The 25,373-nt window shown below is 41.3% G+C and overlaps 1 protein-coding gene across 1 annotated transcript in view; it reads right to left on the bottom strand.

Annotated features, from left to right (window-relative positions):
• Positions 1-1,594: 1,594 nt before the first annotated feature.
• The window catches only part of N4bp1 (NEDD4 binding protein 1), a 39,877-nt gene continuing 16,098 nt past the window's right edge, over positions 1,595-25,373 (bottom strand). Inside the window, exons 2-7 of the mRNA XM_090357675.1 lie at positions 22,881-24,544; positions 12,757-12,887; positions 11,127-11,223; positions 6,722-6,829; positions 4,042-4,149; positions 1,595-2,910 (exon numbers count right to left, since the gene is read on the bottom strand). Coding sequence (XP_090213801.1) covers positions 2,553-2,910; positions 4,042-4,149; positions 6,722-6,829; positions 11,127-11,223; positions 12,757-12,887; positions 22,881-24,544 — 2,466 coding nt within the window. The 3' untranslated portion in view covers positions 1,595-2,552. The remainder of the gene's footprint in view (positions 2,911-4,041; positions 4,150-6,721; positions 6,830-11,126; positions 11,224-12,756; positions 12,888-22,880; positions 24,545-25,373) is intronic.

The raw sequence follows: 25,373 nt of genomic DNA, 5'->3' as shown, positions 1-25,373 counted from the left end.
GGGCCAGAATAGGCTGAGGGAATGGCGGAGGGCCTAGAAATCTGCACACTGCACAAGCAGCACAGCAAGCTCACATAAGCACAACTGGCATCAAGAGCCTAGCCTATTAACAATGCCACCCATTACCTGAGAAGGTTGAGACACCTTCTAACTGTTCTAATGGGTAGTCTCTAGGGTCTCAAACAAGCTACTGGATGGATGAAACAAGCCTTTGACTTCTAGAGGTGGCAGCCTGGGGCTCAGGAAATCCAGCTTACTTGTCCTCTGACCTGGACAAACCTGTGAGCAGTACCTGTGACCTGACTGAGTGGGACACTTCCTACCTCCACAGCCACCCCTCAACAAGTATCATCACACCCAAGAGGCAAAGCTATGCTTTACCTAAGCCAGGAGTTTCAATGTAAGGCTGAGTTACAGCCAACCTCCCAAGCTTAGCCGTAGATGGAAGCTAACCATCTATAGGCAGCTAGAAGAATCATAGCTGGGGGAGGAGGTAGCTAGGGACAAATCACAAATTGTCTTTAATGGTTAAGCAAACAGAGTTTTAAATGCACAGGTTAACTAAACAGTGATGGATTTCAAAAACAGTGAATTATATTTCATGGTATAATTTACAAAGTAATTAATGCTTCTTGTTCTCCTGACCTTCTCTTCTCCTCTCCCATGAGGAGAAAGGAGAAGGAGGCAGGTTATCTTTCAGAAACAATGTAAGAACATAGGTTAACAGAATTCCAAGGCCATGTTCAAAGTATTTCCAGAACCTTGAAAATTCATGACAGCCCTGGTAATAGGAGAATCTCCTCTCAGACTCAAGTAACAATATCAGACTAGCTACTGAGCTGAATGTGAGCCAGGGAGAGGAGTCCCAGTGAGACAGCCCAGCCTTCACAACTCTGCTTCATTTGCATTTGGGTGACAATCCACTGTGAAGCTGTGCACAGGGTGCTGAGAAGGAAGCCGCCTCTGTAGCTTGCTTCAAGTTTTCTGTTCCTACTTCCACCACTATTTGGGTTGGCAACCTACCCCAAAGAGACAGCTGATTACGAGTCCCACATTAGAACATCATCACAACATTTGGGGAAACGACTAAAATACAAGCCTGGCCACCTGGAGGGCTCTAGATTCATCTCCAGAGGGCTGCAAACATCCAGCAAAATCAAGAAGACATGTCTAGCGGGACATTCTGGATTGCCATCCACTATCACACAGCACCCCGAACAACAAATTGACACTGACTCTTCCATTGCTATTCTAGGGAGCCAGGAGAGACATGATTCACAGGGCAAGATATAAGACTGTGAACAGCCTAGGAGGGCACAGGCATGAAATACAAAGCCCTTTGAAGGTCCAGATAATAGTATGCTAAAATTACCAGGAAAAGGGTTTCACTGACACAGAATTTGAGCAACACTGAAAACAGACAATACTAAGAATTGCCTCTGAGAAAGATTCACAGAAGAGCTGCTTAAAAAACTACTAGGAGACGGGAAAATACAGGGGTTCCAAGACCCCACTCCACCCCACAGAAGCTACTAATGCTATTTAGTGGCTTGGGTCACTAGAGAATAGAAAAGGGTTGGGGTTATTTTGTTGGGGGGGGGGTGTTTTTATGGTTTTCTTTTTTTTTTTTTTTGGCAAAGCAGTATGAACTCTACTCAGGGCGTCTCCCATAGCTGTAGGCTGTGGAGATAAGCTCACCACAACAAACTCTTCACAAAACTCATACCTTGTCTCAGCCTTCTAAGGCTAACGTAATTGGGGGTCTGGTCAGGTGCCCAAGGGCCCCACCTGGTGAGTGCATGAAGCACGGGTGTAGGGGTAGAGACTGGTCTGCCTGGCTGCTCCACCTGCAGGCATGTCTCCACGGGGAGTGCTCTGGGCAGAGTGGAAGGGGAGGAACAGGACTCTTATGAGTTCTAGAACTTTCTAGCCCTGGCCATCTGGGTCTAACTTTGTCCTGGTCGTTAACAATGACTAGGAACAAAGTGCCATCTAGTGGCTCTACTTGTCCACTCTCAAATGGCTGCAACAAAAGACCCCACTGGGGCAAACTGATCCCAAACCAGGGAGGGAGAGGACGAGAGAGGAGCACACTTCCTGTCAGAGGACAGGACATATTCATCTCAAGAAAATATACTTTAAGAGGTCTTGCTTTCCTTAAGAAAATGACTCTTTTTTATTATTATTTTAGAAAGGCTAACCATATCCATTTACCAATATCTTCGGCTTTAAGGAAAATAGTTTAAAAAACATAAAAATGTAAATACACTCAAGAGTAACTGCTATTAAACAGTTCTGAACAGGCAGAAAATGTAGACTTTCCTTTTACAGAAAATGTTAAATCTGTAATAGCAGCATAATGTATATATATAGAAAAAAGCTGGCTTTGAAAACCCAGATTTTTTAATACACAAAAACATTTTTTTTCTCTGTACAATACAACAACGTTTACACTGGAGAAAAAGTTTCTTCACATTATTTTTCCCATCGCAGACAGCAGTCAGCTGGCGTGTGATCAGTGGGCCCTGAGCTCAAGCTTCTCAGCACAACCTTCAGTCCAACACCATGGCAGAGAGGGCGTTCAGATCTTTCATGTATGGATGGGCCACCAAGATCTGGTCAATTTTCAGTCTCTGCTCAGAGTCGGGGAAGATCTTTAGCAGGGCCTCCCTCAGCTCGCTGGTTTCGGCAGAAGACCTCTGTGCTGGCATAGGCAGATTGTGCTGTACAGCAGGAAGGTTTGGTAGGAGGGGAAAGTGGGACTGCTGGGAGAGCCAGGGACTTGAAGACATTCCTTGAATCCGGGGCAGAGGCTGGTGACTGACGCTGGCTACTTGGGTACCAGGGACCCTGAAATGGGGGTCAAACATGCCCACATTGGGCAGAGCACTGAACAGTGGCTGCATGTCTCTGTGGGTGGAGAAAAGTGGTGAGCTGGGTTATAAAGAGCCGCTTTCAAAGCATGTGCAAAGCAATATGCTGTTCCCAGGCTTCTAAAGACAAGACACTAGACTGTCACGGAGGTGTGGTCTCCGCACCGACCCTGCTGACACCTTCTCTAGATGGCTCTGAAAAGAGATCCAGCTTCCCCCGAGTGCCATTACCCTCCCAGGTCTGCCCCGTTCACCTGTTTGGGCTCTAAACCAGGTGTGGTTTAAAAGACATGTCAGGTGCCAGTGGCTCACGCCTGTAATCCTAGCTATTCAGGAGGCTGAGATCGGAGGATCATGGATTTAAGCCAGCCCAGACAGAAAAGTCCCTGTGAGACTTTTATCTCCAATTAACTACTCAAAAAAACCTGTAAGTGGTACTTCAGCTCAAGTGGCAGAGCACTTGTCTTGAGCACAAAGAGGCTCAGGAACAGTGCCCAGACCCTGAGTTCAAACTTCACAACCAAGCAAAAAAAGGACATGAAACATTGTATCCTATTCTGAGGATTTTTTTTTTTTTTTTTGCCAGTCCTGGGCTTGAGCTCTGGGCCTGAGCAGTCCCTGGACTTTCTCAAGGCTCAAGCTCTACCACTTGAGCCTCAGCACCAATTCCAGGTTTTTTTCTATGTATGTGTACTGAGGAATCAAACCCTGGTCTCTGTGCATGCTAGGCAAGCGCTCTACCACTAGGCCAAACTCCCGGCCCTATTATGGGGATTTCTGATTCTGGATAGGGCCCTCCTTGACAGGAGCTAGATACAGGGACTTCCTTTAGACAGAGAAGCAACCCCCAAGAGGCTCACAGAAGGAAAATGAACAAAAATTAAGAAATTTACATATACATAATGAACCTAAGTGGTATTAATAAACTGGTATGGGAAATCTGGTTTGTGGCCTGATACCCTCAAAATCATTTGGCTTTTCAATCTGTCATAGGATGAGAATAAGGCCCACCAACTGAAAATTGGCTCTATGGGTTATCTGCCTGATTAACTTTCACATACACTGTGGAATTACGACTTAAAAAAAAAAAAAAAGGATAGCACTTTGACTAAGACACAAGAAGCAAATTAAAATAAAAATTCAAATATAAGATAATTAGAGAAAATACCTTGAAAAGATATCCTTCCGAAGAAATTCTTCTAGTCGAGGTCCACTTCTTCCCAAGGGATCGTCAGGAACCATAAATATGTCCCCCACAAATGTATACTGAAGCAATCTACAACAGAGACAAATGCTAACTCTCTACTGCCACACACCTGGAGTGATGTCTTAAAGCAGCCTATGCATCCTAGAGTGCCAAATGGAGAAGAAAACCCAGTAAAGCCATCTTAATTTCTCTGTGTGGACACAACTACAGTACTTCAGGAAACTTGCTGGTGGGTGTCCCATTTCTCATTAAGACTTTGATAACTTTCTCTGTTCTTAGGAAGCAGCACTTGTTCTAATGGATAAGAACAAGATTAAAGATGTTCCAGTGGTGTGATCAGTTAGCATGCAGTACTTGTGAGGTGTTCTGCTAGAATTCAGGTGTGCAACTGAGGTTTAACTTTCAGATGACCCTAAAATGTATTTTTACAAAGGGGGGAATGAGATCACTGGAGGAATAATTGAGTACAGGGTGCAGTAGTGAAAAAGTGCCTACCTAGAACCCTTGATATGTGAGGTTCAATCTCAAGCACCATGCAAAAATAAGAATAAATAATAGCCTGGTGTTAGTGACACTACTTGGGAGGCTCGGATCTGAGGATCACAGTTCAAAGCTAGTCCAGACAGAAAAGTCCCTGTGAGACTCTTATCTCCAATTAACCACTCAAAAAACAAAAAACAAAAAACTGTGGTTAAGTGGTACTACAGCTCAAGTGGTAGAAAAGACTTTTCAGGAAGAAAAGACTTTTCAGACTCTTATCTCACAATTAATAACTTAAAAAGCAGGGAAGTGTGAAGCAATGGCTCTAATGGCATAGTGCTAGCCTTGAGCAAAAAAGCTAAGGAATACACCAAGGTCCTGGGCTCAAGCATCAAGCCTGGTGAAAGAAAGAGCCAGATGCTAGTAGTTCAGCCTGCAATCCTAGAGGCTCAGATCCAGAGAAGCACAGATGAGGTCAACCTAAGCAGAAAAGTCCTCAAGACTCCATCTACAAAATAAAAGCTGGCTTTTCTTTGCAAGGGTTGGAATTAAAGAAAGAAGAAAAAAAAAATCTAGTACCTGTTTTTGCTGTCCATATCTAGCTTTTTCTTTGCTTTTACAAATTCTCAACATAGTAGGTTGGTTTGAGTCTCAGGTTACAGTTCCTGAATATGCATAGAAAAGACCTCTGATAGACAAGACCTCTAATAGACAAGAATCTAATAAAGACTGACAATAAGCCTAGAGGCAGAGATATAACAGATGTGTCTCACAAAATAATCTCAGAAACCATACCTAAAAGCCGGGTGCAGTGGCTCATTCCTATAATCCTAGCTACTCAGGAGGCTAAGATCTGAGGATCAAGGTTCAAGCCAGGCAGGGCACAAAAGGACCTGAGACTCTTATCTCCAATTAACCTCTAGAAAATGGGAAGTGGGGCTTGGCTCAAGGGTAAGGGGGTAGCCTTGAGCCGAGTTCAAGCCTCATGACCCAAGAAGGAAGGAAGGAATGAAGGAAAGAAGGAAGGAAGGAAAGGAGGGAGAGGGGGAGGGAGGGAAAGGGAGGGAGGGTCGGCCTAAAGACCAACTCTTACCTGTAGCTTTTTACCAGAACAAGGGTCAAAATGCAAATAATAGTGACCACAGTCACAAAGGAGCCATTTCTAAAATGCTGTAACAACACCAGACAAGGGGCACCTGTAAAACCTCATCTGAGATAAATGTCTAGTGATGCTTAGTTTCATACTTGTTACACATATATTGGGTAGAGTGTATCATTTCATGTTTTAAGATCTGATGCTCATGACTTGTCCCTGGCTCTGGCCTTGGTGCTTCCTGGTCAGGTATGGTCCTGATTAAGTCCTGGAAGATGGGGCTTACTGTTCCTAGACTGGACACTGGACACATTCAGAGTACTGCAAATAAAAAGGGCATGCCAGTGAATTTTCCCTCTCTCTCTCTTTTTTTTCTCCCCCCCAGGACTTGAGCATTGCCCCTCAGCTTCTTTGGCTCAAGGCTAGTATTCTACCACCTGCTTTTTCTGAGTAGTTTATTGGAGTTAAGTGTCTCTGACGTTTTCCTGCTCAGGTTGGAATCACTAATCCTAAAATCTCAGCCTCCCAAGTAACTATGATTCCAAGTGTGATAATGTCTAAGCCTGTTCTCAATGTAGGTAATAAGCTATTCATTTAAAAAAAGGTCATGAATAAAAGAAGGTATAACACTGACTAAGAAGCAATGTACCAGAGAAGGTAACAATGTTCAACAAGAAATATATTCATATGTATGTAACTGAACATCATCCTGACAATAAAATTGAATTTACAAAAAGCATAACTCCTTTGAACATTACTTAGAAATAACAATAATAATGTCCTAAAAGTGTAACTATTTTCCTAGCCCTCTAAAACCCTGAATCCCCAGTCAGAATGGTCTTCCCATCTTACAAGTATCTAAGTGTTTCAGAGATGAGATCTCAATGTTACTAAGTGCAGTGGGCACAAGCCCATCCACACCACTTACTGGCTCTCCGCTTCGCAGGCTCCTCCTAGCAGGGTCAAACTGCCTGGAGACTGGGTGTATAAGTTACACAAAAGACAGACAAGATGAAAAATAAAAACAAAACAACCTTTTCTAACCAAAGACAAAGAAGTGAATATTACCTTTTTGTAATAATTTCTCTCCAGGAGACTGACTCAGTCACAAATTCTCTGAAGTTATCATTTGTTACAATTATGCCACCAGTTTTGTCCGCTAAGTGTAGTAGAAACCTATGGTAACATAACAATTTAAAATGAGCAAGCAGGCATCTCTGGCTCAGAGAAGCTGTGCTACAAGAAAATAAAAGCATTTCTTTTTAGGAAAATAATGAAAAGTTTAGACAAAGAATTTAGATTAAAAAGTAAAGCTCCTGTCAACTACAGATAAACTAGAAATGATAGACACATGACCAATATTATCAGTATAGTTAGAAAATAACTGCTTCACAATTTAATTTTCTAAAATGATTCTACCTACAACAATTTTTTTTCTAGAAATAGTGGTAATAATTGAGAGGAGTAGAGCAGAGGTGGAGTAGAGGTGACACAGCTCAAGTAACTGGTCAGCTGTTAGCTGCTCAGTGGCCACCAGCGACCATATTGTGGTACCTCAATAGCTGCTTGGTAGTGAGCTTTGCACCTCTGCCTACTTACAGGCTCATATTTTCTCTGATTTAAGAAGAGATGCCTAAATTATATTCATTCAAATGAGGTTAAGAAAGAATACAAGGTAACAAAATAAGAATTATATAGGTGAGGGACCAGGAGTTTGGCCTAGTGGTAGAGTGCTTGCCTAGCATGCAGGAAGACCTAGGTTCGATTCCTCAGTAACACATACATAGCAAAAAGCTGGAAGTGGTGCTGTGGCTCAAGTGGTTGAGCTGTATGTAGCCTTGAGAAAACCCACGGACAGCGTTCAGTCCCTAAGTTCCGTCCCCACAACTCACCAAAAAAAAAAAAAAAAAAAGAATTACATAGGCAGGAATTGGTGGCTCATGCTATAATCCTAGCTACTTAGGAGGCTGAGCCCTGAAGATCACCATTCAAGCCAGCGAGACTCATCTCCAATTAACCACTAGAATCCTGGAAGTGATGCTGTAGCTCAAGTGGTGGTAGCTTTGGACAAAAAGCTCAGGGACAGTGCCCAGGCCTGGAGTTCAAGCCCCACAATAATTAACAACAACAAAAATAATTAAGAATATTTCATTGCAGGCAATTATTCCTATTCAAGCACTCTTAATAAGATATTTATAAGGATAAAATGAATCCTATCTCCTCCACTGGGACTTCCTCATATGTTCAATAGAATACAGACAAAGATAATAAACCAAACTAAGAATCACTGGAATTAAGACATGCAAAACTGCTCTCTTCAGTAATGAAAACGTAGAATTAAAAAGACCTTGGAAGTAAATACGTTTTACTTCTGTACTAATGGAGATTCTTTTAAACTGTTACCTTGGCTGCCTCCAGATCCTCCTATCTCAGTTTTTCCCTACTGCTGGGATTATAGGCAGGTGCCACACTTGGCTTCTTAATAAACATTTCCCCAATTTTTCTAACAGCTCTGAGTTTAAATGATGATATCGTCCCAGGTGTTAAAGTAGGTAGTATAGCTCTGAGTGCATGCACCATTAGTGAGGATGCACAAGTGTGTCTTCTAAAGCCCAGTGAACCATATAAGTCAAGCAAAAGTTTAATGTGTATTTGTTTTCTAGTCTGCAGAGTGGGGGAGGGGTGGTGTAGAGGATCTGAGTGTTGGAGAACTTGAGGGTTTTTCCTGGCCCAGAGGTCCAACTTGCCCCCTCAATTTCAGCACAGCTGCACTCCTATCCCCCGCACAGGGCTAAGCACAAACTGATAGCCTCCCGGGACTTCTTACCTGTCCCACTACTGTCCTTTCAGCTCTTCCCACAGCATTCTTTTATAATACCTTAAATTCTCCCCATCTTAGCTGTCTTCCTCACAGCCTGGAAGAGGCTACCTATAAGAAGCCCTTTTAGTGAAGGGCTGTTTGCTGCAGACCAGTCACCCAACATAGCCTCTTTTCACTCTCATCAAATCAACCATTCACTAGCTTGGACCACAAATTGTGCCCTCTCTTTAATTAAGGTGGGGGGGGGTGTAAACAGTAAACAGGGTTAAATGCAGAAGAAAAGAATCAAGCAGCAACCACTTATGCTTCCAGATAACAGCTTGTTACTACTGACTTCACATAATTTTTAAAGCTACTTGCCACTGGTTAAGCTTAGAAACGCTCCTTGAGATTTAACCAGAGCAAAACTCCCTTCTTAATTTTTCTATGCACTAAAGGAAAAACTGGGAGAGAGTAAAGGATAACATTGTCAGAAAAGAAATATACTCAGGATCCGACTTAAATAATTGTAACCCACTGTATATCACCTTTGTAATACCAATTTTAAAAATTAAAACTTAAAAAAAACCTTATGTGTTTGCCTTTTCTAGATAAGCTTAGGACAAGAATAGGTTTCCTAAAACTTAGCTCTGCACAGTATACTTGGCCAGCATTTAGTGAATCTTCATGCCTGTGTACTGTATGTGCGTGTGTGTGCTGGTCCTGGGGTTTGAACTCGGTCCTGGGAGCTTTTGTGCTCAAGGGTGGCACAGTTCTACGGCTGGCTTCTTGGTAGTTAACTGGAGATAAGAGTCTCATGGGCTTTTCTTCTTGGGCTGGCTCTAAACTGTGATTCTCAGATCTCAGCCCCCTGAAAAGCTAGGATTATAAATCTGAGCCAATCAGAGTTTAATACCTTACTGAAGGCTTCAGAAAACAAGTCAAAACATGTGGACTAAACCTTACTTGTCCAGATGCACTAACAACTGCTTCTTGACCCAGCATCCTCAGAGATGCAGCTTACTTTTCTACTACTTGAAAATCAGCTGAGATGTCTTCTACTAAGTGGGGATAACCCCACAACCCAGGTGTCAATCAGAAATCACTGACCAAGAACAGACCAGAAGTAGCTAATATTGAATATCTTTCTTCTCATTCCAGTTTAAAATGATGGTCTCAGAGTGTTTTAGTTCTTAGGCATAATTTGAATAGTCTCTTAGTAGTTACTACAGGCATATACTATTAGTGTGTCTGGACAAAAACCACTTGAGACTTCCATGTACAGACATGACAGTTATTAATATACAACTAAAACAATGACAACTAAATACTTGCTTTTCTGTAACTATGTCAGACATTGTGTATCTGGCTTTTTTTGCTCAAAGCTAGCACTCTACCACTTGAACCACAGTTCCACTTGTGGCTTTTGTGCTATTTAATTGAAGCATAAGAATGTCAAACACAGCAGGGTGCAGTGGTTCAGGCCAATAAACCTAGCTACTCAGGAGGCTAAGATCTGAGGACTATGGTTCAAAGACTAGGCACTAAAACGTCTGTGAGACTCTTATCTTCAATTAATTACCAGAAAACCAGAAGTGGCACGTGGCTCAAGGGGTTGGGTGGTAGCTTTGAACTGAAGAACTCAGGGACAATGTGCAGGTTCAGAATTCAAGTTGAAAGAAAAGAAAGAAAGAGGAAAAAAAAAAAATGCCTGAAATTCTAATCGGAGGCTGAGATGTTAAGGACTGAAGTTTCAAGTCAGCCTAGGCAGGAAAGTCTGTTAAGACTCTTCACTTCCAATTAACCACCAAGGAACCAGAAGAGGTGCTGTGGTTCAGAGTGGTAGAGTGCTAGCTTTGAGCAAAAGTGCTCAGGGACAGTGAGTTGAATTCAGAATCCTGAGTTCAAGCAAGAAGAAGAGGAAGAGGAGGAGGAAGAAGAGGAGGAGAGAGGAGGAGGAAGGAGGAGGTGGTGGAGAAAAAAGAAGGGAGGGAGGGAGGGAGAGAGGGGAGTTTCAAAGACTTTCCTGCCTGGACTGGATTCAAACTGTGATCCTCAGATTTCAGCCAGAGTAGTTATAATCTCAGCCCCCTGAGTAGTTATGATTACAGGTGTGAGCCATTGGCATTTGGCTCAAACATGTTTTATTTATGAATCTATTTTTTTTTTGCCAGTCCTGGGCTTGAGCTCAGGGCCTGAGCACTGTCCTTGGACTTTCTCAAGGCTAGAGCTCTACCACTTGAGCCTCAGCACCACTTTTGGCTTTTTTCTATGTATGTGGTACCGAGGGAATCGAATGCAGGTCTTCGTGCACACTAGGCAAGCACTCAACCACTAGATCAAACTCATGGCCTCAAATATGTTTTATTAAACAAAAATAAAATGAAAATGGAAATCGAGCTGTGACTCAAGTGGTAAGTGTTAACCTTGAGCAAAAAAAACTCATGAGACAGTGCTCAGGCCCTGAGTAGAGACCCCAGGACTGGCAAAAATGGTCACTCAACTGCTTCTTTTGTGATGTTCCTAATTCCATACAACAAAGACTACTTACTGACTTCTGAGTAGTGACCACTCTCAAACTTAAGCGAGTACTCTCAGTGTGCACCTGTCCAGTGGAGCAGGTGGTGAGCTCCTTACCAGCCCACCCTTAAGAAGGAAAACAGCCTTTCCTACCTGTCATCATGAGAAGCAATTCTTTCTCCAAAGACCATCCGTGCAGGAGTTAAAGATAATATTCCAAGCTCCTGGAGCTGGGTTAAGAAGTGCTGCTCTGTTCGTGGAATAAGTTGAACACACATTCAGCAAACGGCTATCTTCCCAGATGTGTAAATAAACAAACATTTACCCATAAGTTCACTTGGAGTTGGAGAAACCTTTTTTCCTACTCACTCATTTCTACTAACTCATGAGGAAGAAGGGGGGGGGGATCCAAACTAAGACAAATGCAATGTATGAACTAACCAGCTAGTTTTAATCCTAGGATAGGATTTATTAACAAGTTTATGGTTTATTCTGAGGAAGCAAATCAAATGAACAACCTTGTGTTTAAAAGTATCTGGTCAGTCCAGACACCGAGGACATATGTGCAACAGAGAGCAGAAAAGTAACAAGATAGGGACGGAGACAGGTAGAGCAAGCTACCCTGTCCTAATTTCAAGAAAGGTAGCTACCCCCTCCTTCATTCAAGAATCTGTTTGACTTCCTCTCCAGCTGACCTCCTATTGTGCTTCTGCTTGTTTGCCTATTTATTTAATTGGTCCTAGACCAGAACTCAAACGTTATTTGACACTTTTCCTCATTGGCCAGGCACTCTTTATCAACTGTGCCACATCTCCAATCCCTAGAGGGTTGGTTATTTCTTTTCTTTTCTCATTTTACTCAATTGTCTCTGCAAGTGTTAACTGGTTTTCACAGGTTAAGTGGTAAAAGAGGAGAATGAAGGGCCAGAGTCACAATGCCAAAAATCAGGAAGGGCAAAAATATGTAAAATGAGGGTCTGAGATTCCTACTATTTCATTTCCTGCACTAGTATTCACCACAGATCTGAATGGACCAAGTGATTATTTCAGAACTGCGGAGTAGGCTTTGGGGGTGTAGCTCAGCATACTCCAGGCCCTAGGTTTGATCTTCAGTACCGCAAAAAACAAAAACAAAACAAAACAAAACAAAAAAACAAAAAAACTTTCAAGGATCCAGTTGTAAAAGTAGCTACAAAATATGTGTCTATCTCATTTCCCATATACTTCACTAGGGAATGAATTTCACTGACCGTTTAACTTGTTGAGCAATGGTCAGCCCCTGCCCTTATCCACCTTCTTGTTCCAGTACTTTGATATGTTAAAGCTTCCAGCAACAGCCCTGTTCCCCTGTTTTCCCACCATGAGCTAAGACAAAAACAGCTCTAACAGCCTCTAAAATATTTTACAATTCTTAGAAAGTCCAAAGCTCTTGTATGTGACTTGCAAGGCTGCCACAAAATACTCTACAAAGTAATTTTATACTGAACTATTAAACCAACTGTCCTAAAGATAGTGTATTTTAAAGTGAAAAACAACCTGAATATTTTAAAAAACACTATTTCTATAGCCTAATGAAAGAACATATAATTTGCATAAAACAAAAAATTCTTACAATTTGAGCTTTAATTTTCTAACAACTATGTTAGCTTTCTATCTCACCCCCCCAATTCAACTCTTTTGTATACTGTGAAACTGATTTTTAGTAGATAAGTATCACATATTGCAAATATAAACCCATCATTAAATATCTGATAAGAAATCTGGAAAAAGTCATTCAACCTCACCTGTGATATTAGGGTCACGTCTTGTTCTCCACTGAGGGACAAATACAGTGATGTTTCTGTTGCCAAGCTTCCAAAAATATTCAACTGCAATTGCAATTCCACGACAAGAAAAGAACTTTTTCAGGCCATGGCTGTAAGAAAATAAAAAGTTCAGATTAAAGCCTGTTTAAAGAGCCCAAGTTCACCACAAAAATACATAACAAAAACTTCAAAAACTCAATTTTCTTTAGTGTGTTTCATGTTTTAGTATTTAGTTATACAGTTCACTACTTTGAAAAGCCAAGATAGAACCCAGTGAATGAGTTGTATCTCTTGCTAGTATTTACTTTTTTCCTTTTATTTTGTTTGGTTGTTATTTGTGTACTGTTTTGGTAGTACTTGCTTATCATTGTAGATTTTCTATTTGAAGAATTCATTTTATTGGAGGGGAAAAAAAAGTTCTGCCTGATCCAGCACTCTCTAAGAATCTTAAGAAAATGTATTGCAAGCCAGATGCTGGCAGTTCAATGCCTATAATTCTAGCTACTCAGGAGGCCGGAGGCCAAGATCACAATTCAAAGCCAGCTTGGTCAGAAAAGTCTGTAGGATTCTTCCTTCAATAACCAACAAAAAGCCCAAAAGCAGCCGGACGCGGTGGCTCAAGCCTGTAATCCTAGCTGCTCAGGAGGCTGAGATCTGAGGATCAAGGTTCTAAACCAGCCTGGGCACAAATGGACTTGAGACTCTCATCTCCAATTAACCTCTAGAAAATGGGAAGTGGGGGTTGGCAAACAAAAAAATGCCCCAAAGCAGAGCTGTAGCTAGCCTTGAGCACAAAAGCTCAAGTCAGCTCCCAGGGCCTGAGCTCAAGACCCGGGACCTATACCAAAAAAAAAAAAAAAAAAAAAAGATGCTTTAGCAGCTGTGACAATGCCAATGCCTAGGCCTCACATGTCTGACAATGGGGAAGGGGAAAGATGTGACCCAGTCATCACTACAAGTGCAAGGGCTGATGCTGTTTCCGACTCCAGAAGAGCTTTCTGGACGACTGCACAATCTATCTAACTAGGGGCTACAGAAGATCACTTTGTTCAAAGAGGCAGCAAGAGAGGAAAAAAAAGTAAATAAACAAGAAATGGGACAGAATATGGGACCACACACTTTTTCTACAAAGAGCAAAACAACCTGTCCCCCCTCAACTATATCCCAACAGTGTGAAAACAGCAAGAGACAGATCATATTCGGAAGTATATAGCTAGTTCCAAGTTTACCAAAACAGACAACGTCTGGACCTGATCCAAAGTGTGCAATTACCCTGGCACAGCAAGAGAACTCCAACGCACACCCTCAAAGAAATGGGTTACGAGCAGAGTGGAAGAAGCAGTCAAGTCCTTCCTTGTATGCAAATCCTCTTTGTTGAGGTCCCTTCCACAACTGACTATCCACAGGTACTGGCTAACATGAACCTCCCCCATCATGGGTCAGTGTGGTCTTGGTTTTGGTCAGTTGTCTTCCTGGTCTCTAGTGCTCCTTTATTGCTTTTTTAGAATGGAAGGCTCTCCTACCTTCCCTATGAAGCTCTTCGGGGCTCCAATCTAGTCATTCTTTTAGTTTTAGACATAGGCCTTTAATTAGACTCCTCTCTCCTCTTCCTATCTCTTATGGAGCAAGAAAGAGTGGAATTTAGGTCCCTTTTACAAAACAAAAAACAAAAAACAAAACCAAAAACACTGTCAGTGTGATATATCCTATTGTGTGGAGGTGGGGGGGTCACACAGGCCTCTTCGCTCCTAGCCAATCACTTTTCCAAGACCCCATCCACATTCATACTGGTACTGTCATCCCAATTACATGAGTAATCCGTGAGAGTAGGAAGGGACTAGGCAAACAACTCAGGAAGTGTGAAATTCAGAAAAGCTATTCTAAAGGCTAAAGTCCATTATCCTTTCCAGGGAATCATAAATTTTAGAGACAATGAATCCTACTCCAGAAAACATATACAAATAAACAAGCCCATTTTTTGATCAAATGATTTAGAGGTGGTTTGCCTAAAAGCACTCAAATACAGCAAGGATATAGCAACGTGCAGTTGTTCAACTGAAGTTAGTGTTGTTCTGTGATAAGATTACACATCACTTTTAATACTCTTAAAAATTCCCTCAGGTGAATGAAAACAGTGATTCAAAATTCTGGCTGGAGAACAGAGACTTACCTAGAAAACAAAACTACAAAAAGTGAGATGGACAGTAAGGGATGAAGCACAGTGAAAATTGCACTTGCCTAGCATGTATGAGCCCTGGGTTTGGTTTCTAATGCAGGGGTGTAATAGGTGTCTAAGTTATCAAGTGGAGCCAAATTATTGCCCTCAAAATAACTGCAGAAAACCTACCAAGCACTTTCTCTAGTTCTAAGTCCAATATTCAACTAGGTAGAAATGCGCTTATTCCTCACTGCCTCCATGATCGAACTCAAGATGCATAGGTAAATCCAAACCAGCTGCCTACTTTGACTTGGAGAAAGTGTGTACTCAAAGTACATTCTCCACTTTGAGGAAAGCTAAAGCTCCAGGGCTCCATGTTGAAAAGCAGAATGAAGCTAGTTCTCAGGCCGAGGAGGCCAGTTTCTGTTTCACAGGAAACAATTGTTATCATTCGGTTGCTTTCCATATTGGAGGCAGTCAAATAGAAGTACACTCAAAGCAGAGACAAAAGCTGATAAAAATACAGTCAAGGAACCAGACAAAGCAGTGTGGGGAAATAGTGGAAAGCCCTTTGAGAAACCAAGTTAAGAGTGACTTCCTCCTGTAGCTCCCACTTAAAAATAGCCAGAGAACTATACAAAGACTAACCTGAAAAGGGGTTAGAATGCACAGTTCTAACAAGCAAAGGGGCAGATCTCATCTACTTGGAAAATTATCAACCCAGACAAGTCAGGTGCTTTTACCCTGCTGTTTCAGTCCCTACTCTGATTGTCTAGCCATTTACCGCAAATCATTTCCATTGACTCATCATTTGACTCATTCATGATGACAAGGGGAAAAATGAAGAAAAGATGAGCATAATCAACCTGGGCTCCCATGGCTCACACCTGGAATCCTACCTACTGAGGAGGCTGAGATCTGTTGATATTGGTTTGAGCCATCCTATTCTTCTCTCCAATTAATGACCAAAATGCTGGAAATGGAACACTGGCTCAAGCAATTGGGCACTAACTTTGGGGGAGGCAGGGAGCAAAAGCTTAGGGACAGTGCTTAGGTCTTGAATTCAAATCCTAGAATCGATACTGAAAAAAAAAAACAAGAACAAAAAAACAAATACAAAATCAACAGCTTATCAAGCAAGGTATTCAGAGTTTCTCACTAATATGTATACAGACATCATGTGGGCCCAAACAAAGAAAAGGCTTTGCAAAAATCCAAGGAAGGGAAGGCCTGGGCTACCGACAGATTCCACATAGCTTAATAATTTAAATTTCTTTAAACTACTTCCCCAACTACCTGGGTCAAATGGATGGGTTTGCTCAGCTGTTCTTATGCAATTCACCTTGGTGACTCTCCAAGGATGCCAAAGCCTGAAAACCCCAACCTCAACTTCTTGGGGAGGAGACAACAGCATGGGCCCAAATCTTCTACACGTATCTCTGGACAGGACTTTATAAAAGAAAAACTTATTCTAAGTTACATATAAGCGTGCATGTGTGTATGTGTGTGTGGGTGTCTTCTTAAGCTTTGTGTGTGTGTGTGTGTGTGTGCAGGGCTACCAGTCTACCATCTGAGTCACAACTCTACTACCAGCTTTCCTACCCAGGCTGCTCTGAATCTCAATTCTCAGATTTCCATCTCCAAAATAGCTAGAACTACAGGTGTGAGCCATTGGTGCCTGGCTAAGTTACATGTAATTTTTACCACATTAAAATGGTTGTAAAGACTACACTACTAAAATACAACTGTGGTGGGGGATATAACTGGTAAAATCCTTGCTTAGAATGTGTCAAACTGCTAGCACTGCAAAAATAAACTAAATAAATCTCAGAACCTGATACATAGCAGGTATTTCAGCTTGAAGATTCAAGATATTTAAATATGGCCACAGTTAAGATTCAATATAATGGAAGTGGAGCTGTGGCTCAAGTGGTAGAATGACAGCCTTGAGCTGAAGAGCTCAGGGACAGCACCCAGGCCCAGAGGAGTTCAAGCCCCATAACCACCACCACCAACAACAACAAAAAAAGACTCAATAGAAATTGATTAGCATGTGCTGTCAGAAAGAACAACATCGCCCCATTTGTAAGGAAATGGAAAGACTTAGAAAAAATCATATTAAGCCAGGCTCAAAGGAACTTAGGCTCAATAGTCTCCCTCATTTGTCATAATCAGTAGAAACCTTGGGCTCTCCTAGCAGAGATTTACAATAGAACAAAATCTAGACACGTTAGGCCAAATAGTACGACATTAAATGTAAGGACCTCCAGGATAAGGAAACAAAAACCATATAATGAATGACTGTTGTTCTTAATGTACTATGTCATTGCTCATCTCTTTTGCCATCCCTTGGTTATCTCATATTGTTACAATTTTTCAATGTGTTATCTGATATATTTTATATGTGCTTAATTGGTTATCTGGAATTGGATAGGGAAGGGGGGAAACCAAGATAAGTGGGGGGAGAGGGTGGGAGGGAAATGAGGACCATGTCATGATAAAGGCTATCAATGTTTGTGAAGTTATGCACCTTCTATCTGGTGAATACAATGTAACCCTTCTATTATTCACAATAAAAAAAAAGCTGAAAAAAAAAAAGAAATTGATTAGCATGGCAACCACAAACTTACAAAAGCTTGGTGAAAAGCCAGTCTTAAAAAAACCTTTGTGTGGTGCATGTATGTGTGTGTGTGTGGGGGGGGAGCAATGTGCATGTGCGTGCATGCATGTGTGCACGTGTGTGCCCTTGTGTGTGTGTGGCCTGGAAGTTATCCCTGAACTTTTGTGCTCAAAACTAGCACTACAGCACTTGAACCACCTCTCTGCTTCCAGCTCTTCTGGTACTTAATTGAGAAAAGAGTCGCAGACTCTCAGCCTGTCTAGGCTGGCTTTGAACCTTTGATTCTCAGATATCAGTCTCCTGAGATGCTAGGATTATAGAGCCACCACCATCCGGCTCATCAACAAATCTTACTGTGTATATGCTGTGTGCCAGGAACATGGTTGTTGATGTAGTTCTATATAGAGAAGACACAAACAAGTCTCCTTTATGGAGTCTAATCTAACTCACAAAATATGGAGGCAATGATTTAGTTTAAGGATTGACATCTCTCCACACACACCCCTGCCATCCCCGCCACCCTCCCCCACCCCGCCATTGCCACCACTGCTATATAGTATACTTTAAAGTTGGAGGAGGTAGTTTCACATAATGCAATCATTTCAAAGTGATTGGTCTGGCTGGACACTAGTAGCTCATGCTTATAATGTAGGTACTCAAAATGCTGAGATCTGAGGATCTTGATTCAAAATCAGCTATGGAAAACAAATCCTTGCCTTAGAGACTTATCCTCTTTAACTAGCAAAAAGCTGGAACTGGAGAATTTCCTTAAAGGGAAGAGTACCAGTCTTGAGCAAAGAAGCCAACTGAGAGCAGAGTTCCTGCCCTAGTACCATCAACCCCCCCCACCCCCCCACACACAAAAATCAAAGTAACAGATACAATGTTATTTGGTATGTTCCAAAGTATTTTCCAAACTCAAAAATACACCCTGTACCAAATAAGAAGGTTCTTACCTAGAAAAAGTGTTAAATTACTGACGTTTTCAGAACAAGGGAGATAGTGAAAACCTGTCACTTTCCCTTAAACACTACTTGGTGGCTTCCAAAAGAAAGCATTGAGTTAAGGGTGTTCTAGGGAGTCACAATGAGGGACACAGAAGAGGAGCTATCTGCAATGTGAGAGGGATGAGATATGTAAAACCAGACAGGAGTCTTCTACATCCTAATTAATATGCCACCAAGTTCGTATGTGTTTAAGTCATCATTTTATCACTGCTTAGTCTATGCTCATTTTCATTCTTGTTCTTTAAACATCACTTTGGAAAGTCTTTCCATATACAGAAGTTTCTGAAAAAGAATCAGTATTACTCAAGATCGTGAACTACATTTTAACATCACTTGGCCCAGGCCCCTGACAATGAGGAACTATGCTTGGACTACAGATAACTGAAGTAACACTTTTTTACTCAGATAAAGCTATGCTGCTATGGGTCATTTATTGAGTTTCCCCAGTAGAGTTGCCAAAAGGTGTAAAATGACACTAAGAGTATAAATTGAAAATGAAGAAAAACATGCTCTGTATTTTTGCTTTCTGAATTCAGACGTTAACATCTGAAGTGCCACCTCTTCTTTTTTTACAGCAAAAAACAAACACACTGTCAGTAACTTATCTTAACAATGAATAGCACATGATGTGCCAGTGGTTCACACCTGTACTGCTAGCTACTCGTGTTCAAAGACGGATGAGCAGGAAAGTCTGTAAGATTCTTATCTCCAATCAACCACTAAAAAAGCAAGAAATAGAGCTGTGGCTCAAGTGGTAGAACATTATCTTGAGCAAAAAGGCTCAGCACCTACGCTCTGGGCTTTTTTTCTTGTTGTTCTTGTTCTGGGGCCAGAACTCACACAATCCTATTTATAAAGTGTAGCCTGGTACCAGTGGCTCATGCCTGTAATCCTAGCTACTCAGGAGGCTGAGACCAGCCCTGCCACTAAAATCTGTGAGACTATTATCTTCAATTAACCACCAGGAAACAGGCTCAAGTGGTAGATTGCTAGCCTTGAGCTGAAGAGCTCAGGAACAGTGCCCAGGCCCAGAGTTCAAGATCCACGACTGACCAAAACAAACAAACAAATAAACCACTCAAAGCCATCCAGCTGAGGTCCACTAAGTGGGTTGAAGAATGGCCATGTAATGAGCAAACCTGAGGGTTCTGAAGGGTGGGACCTAGCTGGCCCTTCCAACCAGCTCCACACCAATGTCCAACATCTGAGGCCATGGCTGTGTTACTCCACTCATTGCCTTGATCAACAGCAAGGTGGCCAAGAACATGAGCAAGCCACGCCTCACCAAGCAAATTCATGTCACACATGTGCCTCTGCTCTGAATAAGCAGTGTGCAATGCCCCCGCTCAGGTTGCCCAAGGACAAACAGACCCTTCAAATTCATCAGGGAAAAGGTAACACACACATATCTAGGCTAAAAGGAAAGGAATGCATATGCCATTCAAGACTTGTGTGTAATGAAACCTTTATAGAAAACTATAAAACATACTGAAAGATTTATAGATGAACTGACATAGCTGAGAGCCCCTTAAAAGTAGTATGAAGGCTAAGTGCCAGCACTCACACCTATATTCCTACTCAGGAGACTGAGACCTGGGGATCATGGTTCTAAGCCAGCTCACACAGAAAATCCATAAGACTTGTATCTTCAATTAACACCCCCCCCAAAAAAAAGCCCCAGAAGTAGAGCTATGGCTCAAGTGCTATAATATTAGAGTTGAGGAGAAAATAAGCTCAAGGAAAGCACCTGGGCTATGAGTTCAAGACCCAGGAGAAGTAAGTGCACACACACACATGTGCGCACCTACACACATATACACAAGTAACAGGAGGGCTAGAGTTTTTATCTTCCATTCTATAGGAAAAGGGGAAGAGAAAACAGGTGGTAAGGAAGAAACTACAGATCAAACAAGACTGGGCATGGAGATGACTGTCAAAGAAAAGTTCAGTTATCAATCCACTGTGGTCATATTTTCGTCTCAAAATTCTTTTTAGAAAATTAACAGAGGAGTCGAGCATGGTGGCTCACACCTGTAATCCTAGCTACTTAGGAGGCTGAGGATTGCAGTTCAAAGCCAGCCCTGGCATTAAAGACCCTGAGATTTTTATCTCCAACTAATCACTACTAAACCAGAAGTGGTGTTGTGGCTCAAGGGGGGCGGGGGAGAGAGTACAAAACTTAAGGGAAAAGGGTAAAAATATATAGCAGTAGACTTCACTGGACATTGATGAAAATGAACTATATTAGGTGCTGGTGACTCACATCTGTAATCCTAGTCACTCAGGAGGCTGAGATCTGAAGATCACGGTTCAAAGCCAGCCAGGGGAACAAAGTCCCTGAGACTTTTTTTTTTAAATTGTTCATGGGGCTTGGACTCTTAGCCTGGGCTCTGTCCCTGAGCGCTTCACCTCCAGGCTACCAACCCTATCCCTTGAGCTACAGCGCCACTTCCAATTTCTAGTGGTTAAATGAGGATAAAAGTCTCTCGGTCTTTTGTGCCCATGCTGGCTTTGAACCGTGATCCTCAGATCTCAGCCTCCTAAGTAACTAGGATTACAGGCATGAACCACCGTGTCCCACTTCATCCATGAGACTTGTATCTCCAATTAACCACCAGAAAACTGGAAGTGACAATGTGGCTCAAAGTGGTAGAGCACTGGCTAGCCTTGAGCTGAAGAGCTCAGGCATAGAGCCCAGGCCCAGAGTTCAAGCCCCACCAGGAAAGGAGGGGGTGTGTGTGGGGGAGACAGAAAGAAAATCTGGTAAGTAGAAACAGGAAGGGGGGGGTTATAAGAAAACAGAAGACACGATGAAAGGAAATGTACTCAATACCTTAACAATAAATTAATTATAAAATAAATAAATTTATCCTACAGCTTCCTCTGGGTCTAGAATCTTTATGTAGCAAACTGCAACCTAACTTTACAGATGGGAAGGAAGCAAATGATAACCTACTTTAAGTAGGAATATAATAGATTGATTATTCAAATTCACACACAGTGACAGGAACACAAAGGCACAATGCCCATTTACCTCTTCATTTAGAAAAAAGTAACATACAAATTGAAATGAACTTCAAGATACAGAAACAAGAGACTGCTCTCTTTAAGTTTCTGATGATATGTCTTCTTTACCTTATGTATGGTGTATTCAAGTGTACATCTCCCCCCGCCCCCCCGCCTTTTGGGCAACCAGTCCTGGGGCTTGAACTCAAGGCCTGAGTACTGTCCTTGGGCTTTCTCAAGACTACAGCTCTATCACCTGAGCTACAGTACTTCTGGCTTTTTTTCCTATGTATGTGGTACTGAGGAATTGAACCCAGGTTTTCACACACATTAGGCAACCACTCTACCACTAGGTCAAACTCCCGGCCCAACTATATACTTTTAAACATTAGCAATGTCTTAGCAAATCACAGGCTGTAAACTGGTATATTTCTACTTAAGGCGAACACATTGCTATTAGTGTACAGCAAATGCATTGCTGCTATAAATAATTTGATAATTCTATATGTCACTTCCTTTAATTCTTCCAAATTTGCTATGTCTAAACTTTTCGACAACTGGGTGGTTGGTTTTGAAAACTGAAGGGAAACTTTACTCAGTACGGGTTCATATGGCTTGACAAAGAACAAGAGTAAAGGCAACAGAATACAGCAAATGAAGATCAGAAAAATTAAACATTCTGTTGGAAATCTGTTGGAAACAGCTGGTCCATCCTACAGTGGAGACTATTATCATCTTAGCTACTACTTTAAACTGGCCTCTTAGAGAAAAAAACAAAAAAAAAAAACAAAAAAAAACCCCAAAAAACCTCATCCAACACCACAGGTGGAAACACAGGCTCAAAATAAAAGTTACTGATTTTCTTGGGAAGGGAATTGTGATTCATCTATTGGCCACAGTATAACAGAAATATATCATACCTACCACAACCAGCTCATACTCTTAGTTATAGACTAGGCATATTCCAGCATAAAGACAAAGCACTCTTTTTTGCTTTATGCTCTATTCTTGTATTCCGGACACGATAATGCTCCCAAGTAATCTTATAATACTCTATTTTGCACATCACTGAAAATTATTCAGTAGGAAAAGTTTTTTTTTTTTTTTTACAATCACAAAATCATAAGTCAGTAGAGTTAAACAAAATAACTCAAAATGAAATGACAAAACTCTTTCCAACTAACCAGTCCCCTTTCGCACCCCCCACATAGATCAACTAGATGCACAATGGAGTTCCAAGATACATATGCAATTCTGAGATATCACTTGAAGAGTACCATGTAAAACTATAAAGTAATGGCAGCGGACTTACGTAATTGCAACATTGCTTCCATCTATAACAATATGCTTCAAATCAGTTCTCCCTGGTTCATTTTTTAATTCCAACTTGTAAGGTACTTTCAGGGTATCTCGAAACCTTTGAACCCCTGTAACTGAGGAATCGATATTATCAGAAGGTCCTGCAAACCTTGCGTCAGAAACTGAAGGTAATAGTTGGGGCAGCTGCATTGGTGGGGAAATGGACAGACAATTTGGCTTAGACTGGGGAGAGGTGCAACATCCTGAACGTTTCTCACAAGTAGACTTCATATTATTTGGAAGCAAGGGTTCTGGCTGCTGTTGTAAACCATTTTCAGGAAAAACTGGACTTCTTTGCTGGTGACTTGAGACGCCTCTTGAAACAAGATTGATTTCTTTGGGGCTTGAAGGGGCAACAGAGGCTGAAAGGCCATCAGTTTCAAGGTCTATGTTACAACTATAGTTTTGGTTTGAACCCCAGATTTCATGTTTCTGTTCTACTGGGGCAGTTCTGAAAGTATTAATTTTGCAATTTGAGGTACATGGTTTAGATGGTAACTGAGAAAATTTTTCTACCATATTTTGCTGTGTGTGATTCAGTGTTTTCTTCTGATTGGAATCTGTGGTAAACTCATCTATGCCAATACTTTTACTTTTGGTTTTGTTAGTATCTGGATATGTAGTACTAGATGAAAGTTCTCTGTCTTCTTGAAACCTTTTATTTTCTTTTTCAATTTCCTCTAGGAGCAATAATGGTTCAGTAGAAGGCCCATATTCCTTAATGACCTTTTCAACAATTTCTTGGGAATACCCCATAGTTTTAAAAAAGTTTACAAGAATGTTGTATTCCATTTCCTCAGTAGTGTCCTTTACATCTGCATTTAAATTTACTCCAGTAGAAGAATCAGATAAATCAATGATTTCATTTCCAGCTGATGTCTTACCATCATGTAAGATCTTTACTTCTTGAACATTTTCTAAAGAAAACTGTTTCTTGGTATGCCTTTCCTCTGAATCAGAGTATCTCCTTTTATAACAAGCCCTCTCTTTGGAAAGTGCCTCTTCATCTGGGCTTGCCCCATTTACTGGAACTTTAAGCACATCTGGTGAAAAGACTGTGTCCATTTGTTTTGTAAGCTCAGAAACAGGAGTCCCGGCTTTGTTTCTTGCATCTTCCTGCAAAACAATTTCATCTCTAGAAATATTCATTCTTGTGTCAGTATTCTGTGTAAACTCTGGTTGCTGGTCATCTCTAACTTCAGTAATATCAACCTCTCCTGTTTGAAATAGATTCTCTTCACCTTGTGTGAGTGTTAAAAGTTCTTTCTTCAAGGAAGTGGGCAAAATCAACAAATCCATTGTGTAATTGTCTGCATGGGCTTCAACAAATTGTTTGAATTCCCTTTTTATCTCTGATTCTTTTTGACTGCTGGGTATGTTCTCATTATTCTCAAAGAGCTTTACAAATTGCTGGATATGGCTCCTGGCCATGACCACAGCTTCAGCACTTCCTCTGATGCCCAGAAGACCAATGTCTAGGACACAGAGGTCAGCACAAGTATCCTGAATCAGGCTCTTCAGAAACAGGCTCTCTGCCCCAACAAAAATGCAGTGCATGGCCGTGGGGTAACGTTCTCTTTCTTCTAGCTCAGGTTCACAGATTCCTTTAACATACTCCTGTAAAGAAAAAAAAAATGAGATCAATTTACAAAAGCACATTACAGAAAATTATATTAATTCTACAGGTACTTAAGCAAAAGTCAAGCTAACTTTATCTTTTTAATGTAAACTTATTAGTTTAATATGCCATGTCAATAGAAGATTGATTATGACAAGCTGTTTAATCATCCAGAGGAACTAAAAGCATTGTAACTACTATCTAATAGATATTTCTAATTTTTAATTGTTCATCTTGGTGTGTCAACTAAAGAGGTCTGTCTAGCTTGTACAAGAGAAGAATCTCAATATTTATTTACATCTAGAAGACAAATATAGGGCTAGGAATGTGGCTTCGTGGTAGAGTCCTTCCCTGCCATGCATGAAGCCCTTGGTTCAATTACCCAGTACCACATAAACAGGAAAAGCCGGAAGTGGCGCTGTGACTTAGGTGGTAGAGCGCTGGCCTTCACAGAGTTTCAGGAACACTGCCCAGGCCCCAGGACTCCACTCCCAAGTTGCTTGAGCTGATCTAAAACTTTGGCAAAGTATCAGGGTATAAAATTAATCCTCAAAAATCAACTGCTTTCCTGTATGCCAACAACGAGAGGAGCAAGGCAGAAATCAGGAAAGCAACTCCTTCTGCAATAGCCTCAAAGAAAATACTTAGGAATTAACTAAGAATGTAAAGGACCTTTATGATGAAAACTTTAAAAACTTAAAAAAGGAAATTAAAGCAGAGGAAGAAAGTGGAAAAACCTCCCATACTCCTGGATTAGAAAAATTAACATTGTGAAAACTGCGATCCTGCCAAGGGCTATCTACAAATTCAATGTAATACCCATCAATA

The sequence above is a fragment of the Megascapheus bottae genome, chromosome 24, assembly GCF_031878675.1.
Source record: "Megascapheus bottae isolate mThoBot1 chromosome 24, mThoBot2.hap1, whole genome shotgun sequence".
In the NCBI taxonomy this organism is placed as follows: Eukaryota; Metazoa; Chordata; class Mammalia; order Rodentia; family Geomyidae; genus Megascapheus; species Megascapheus bottae.
Note: the sequence above shows the minus strand (reverse complement) of the source record. Positions and strands in the feature narration are given on the sequence as shown.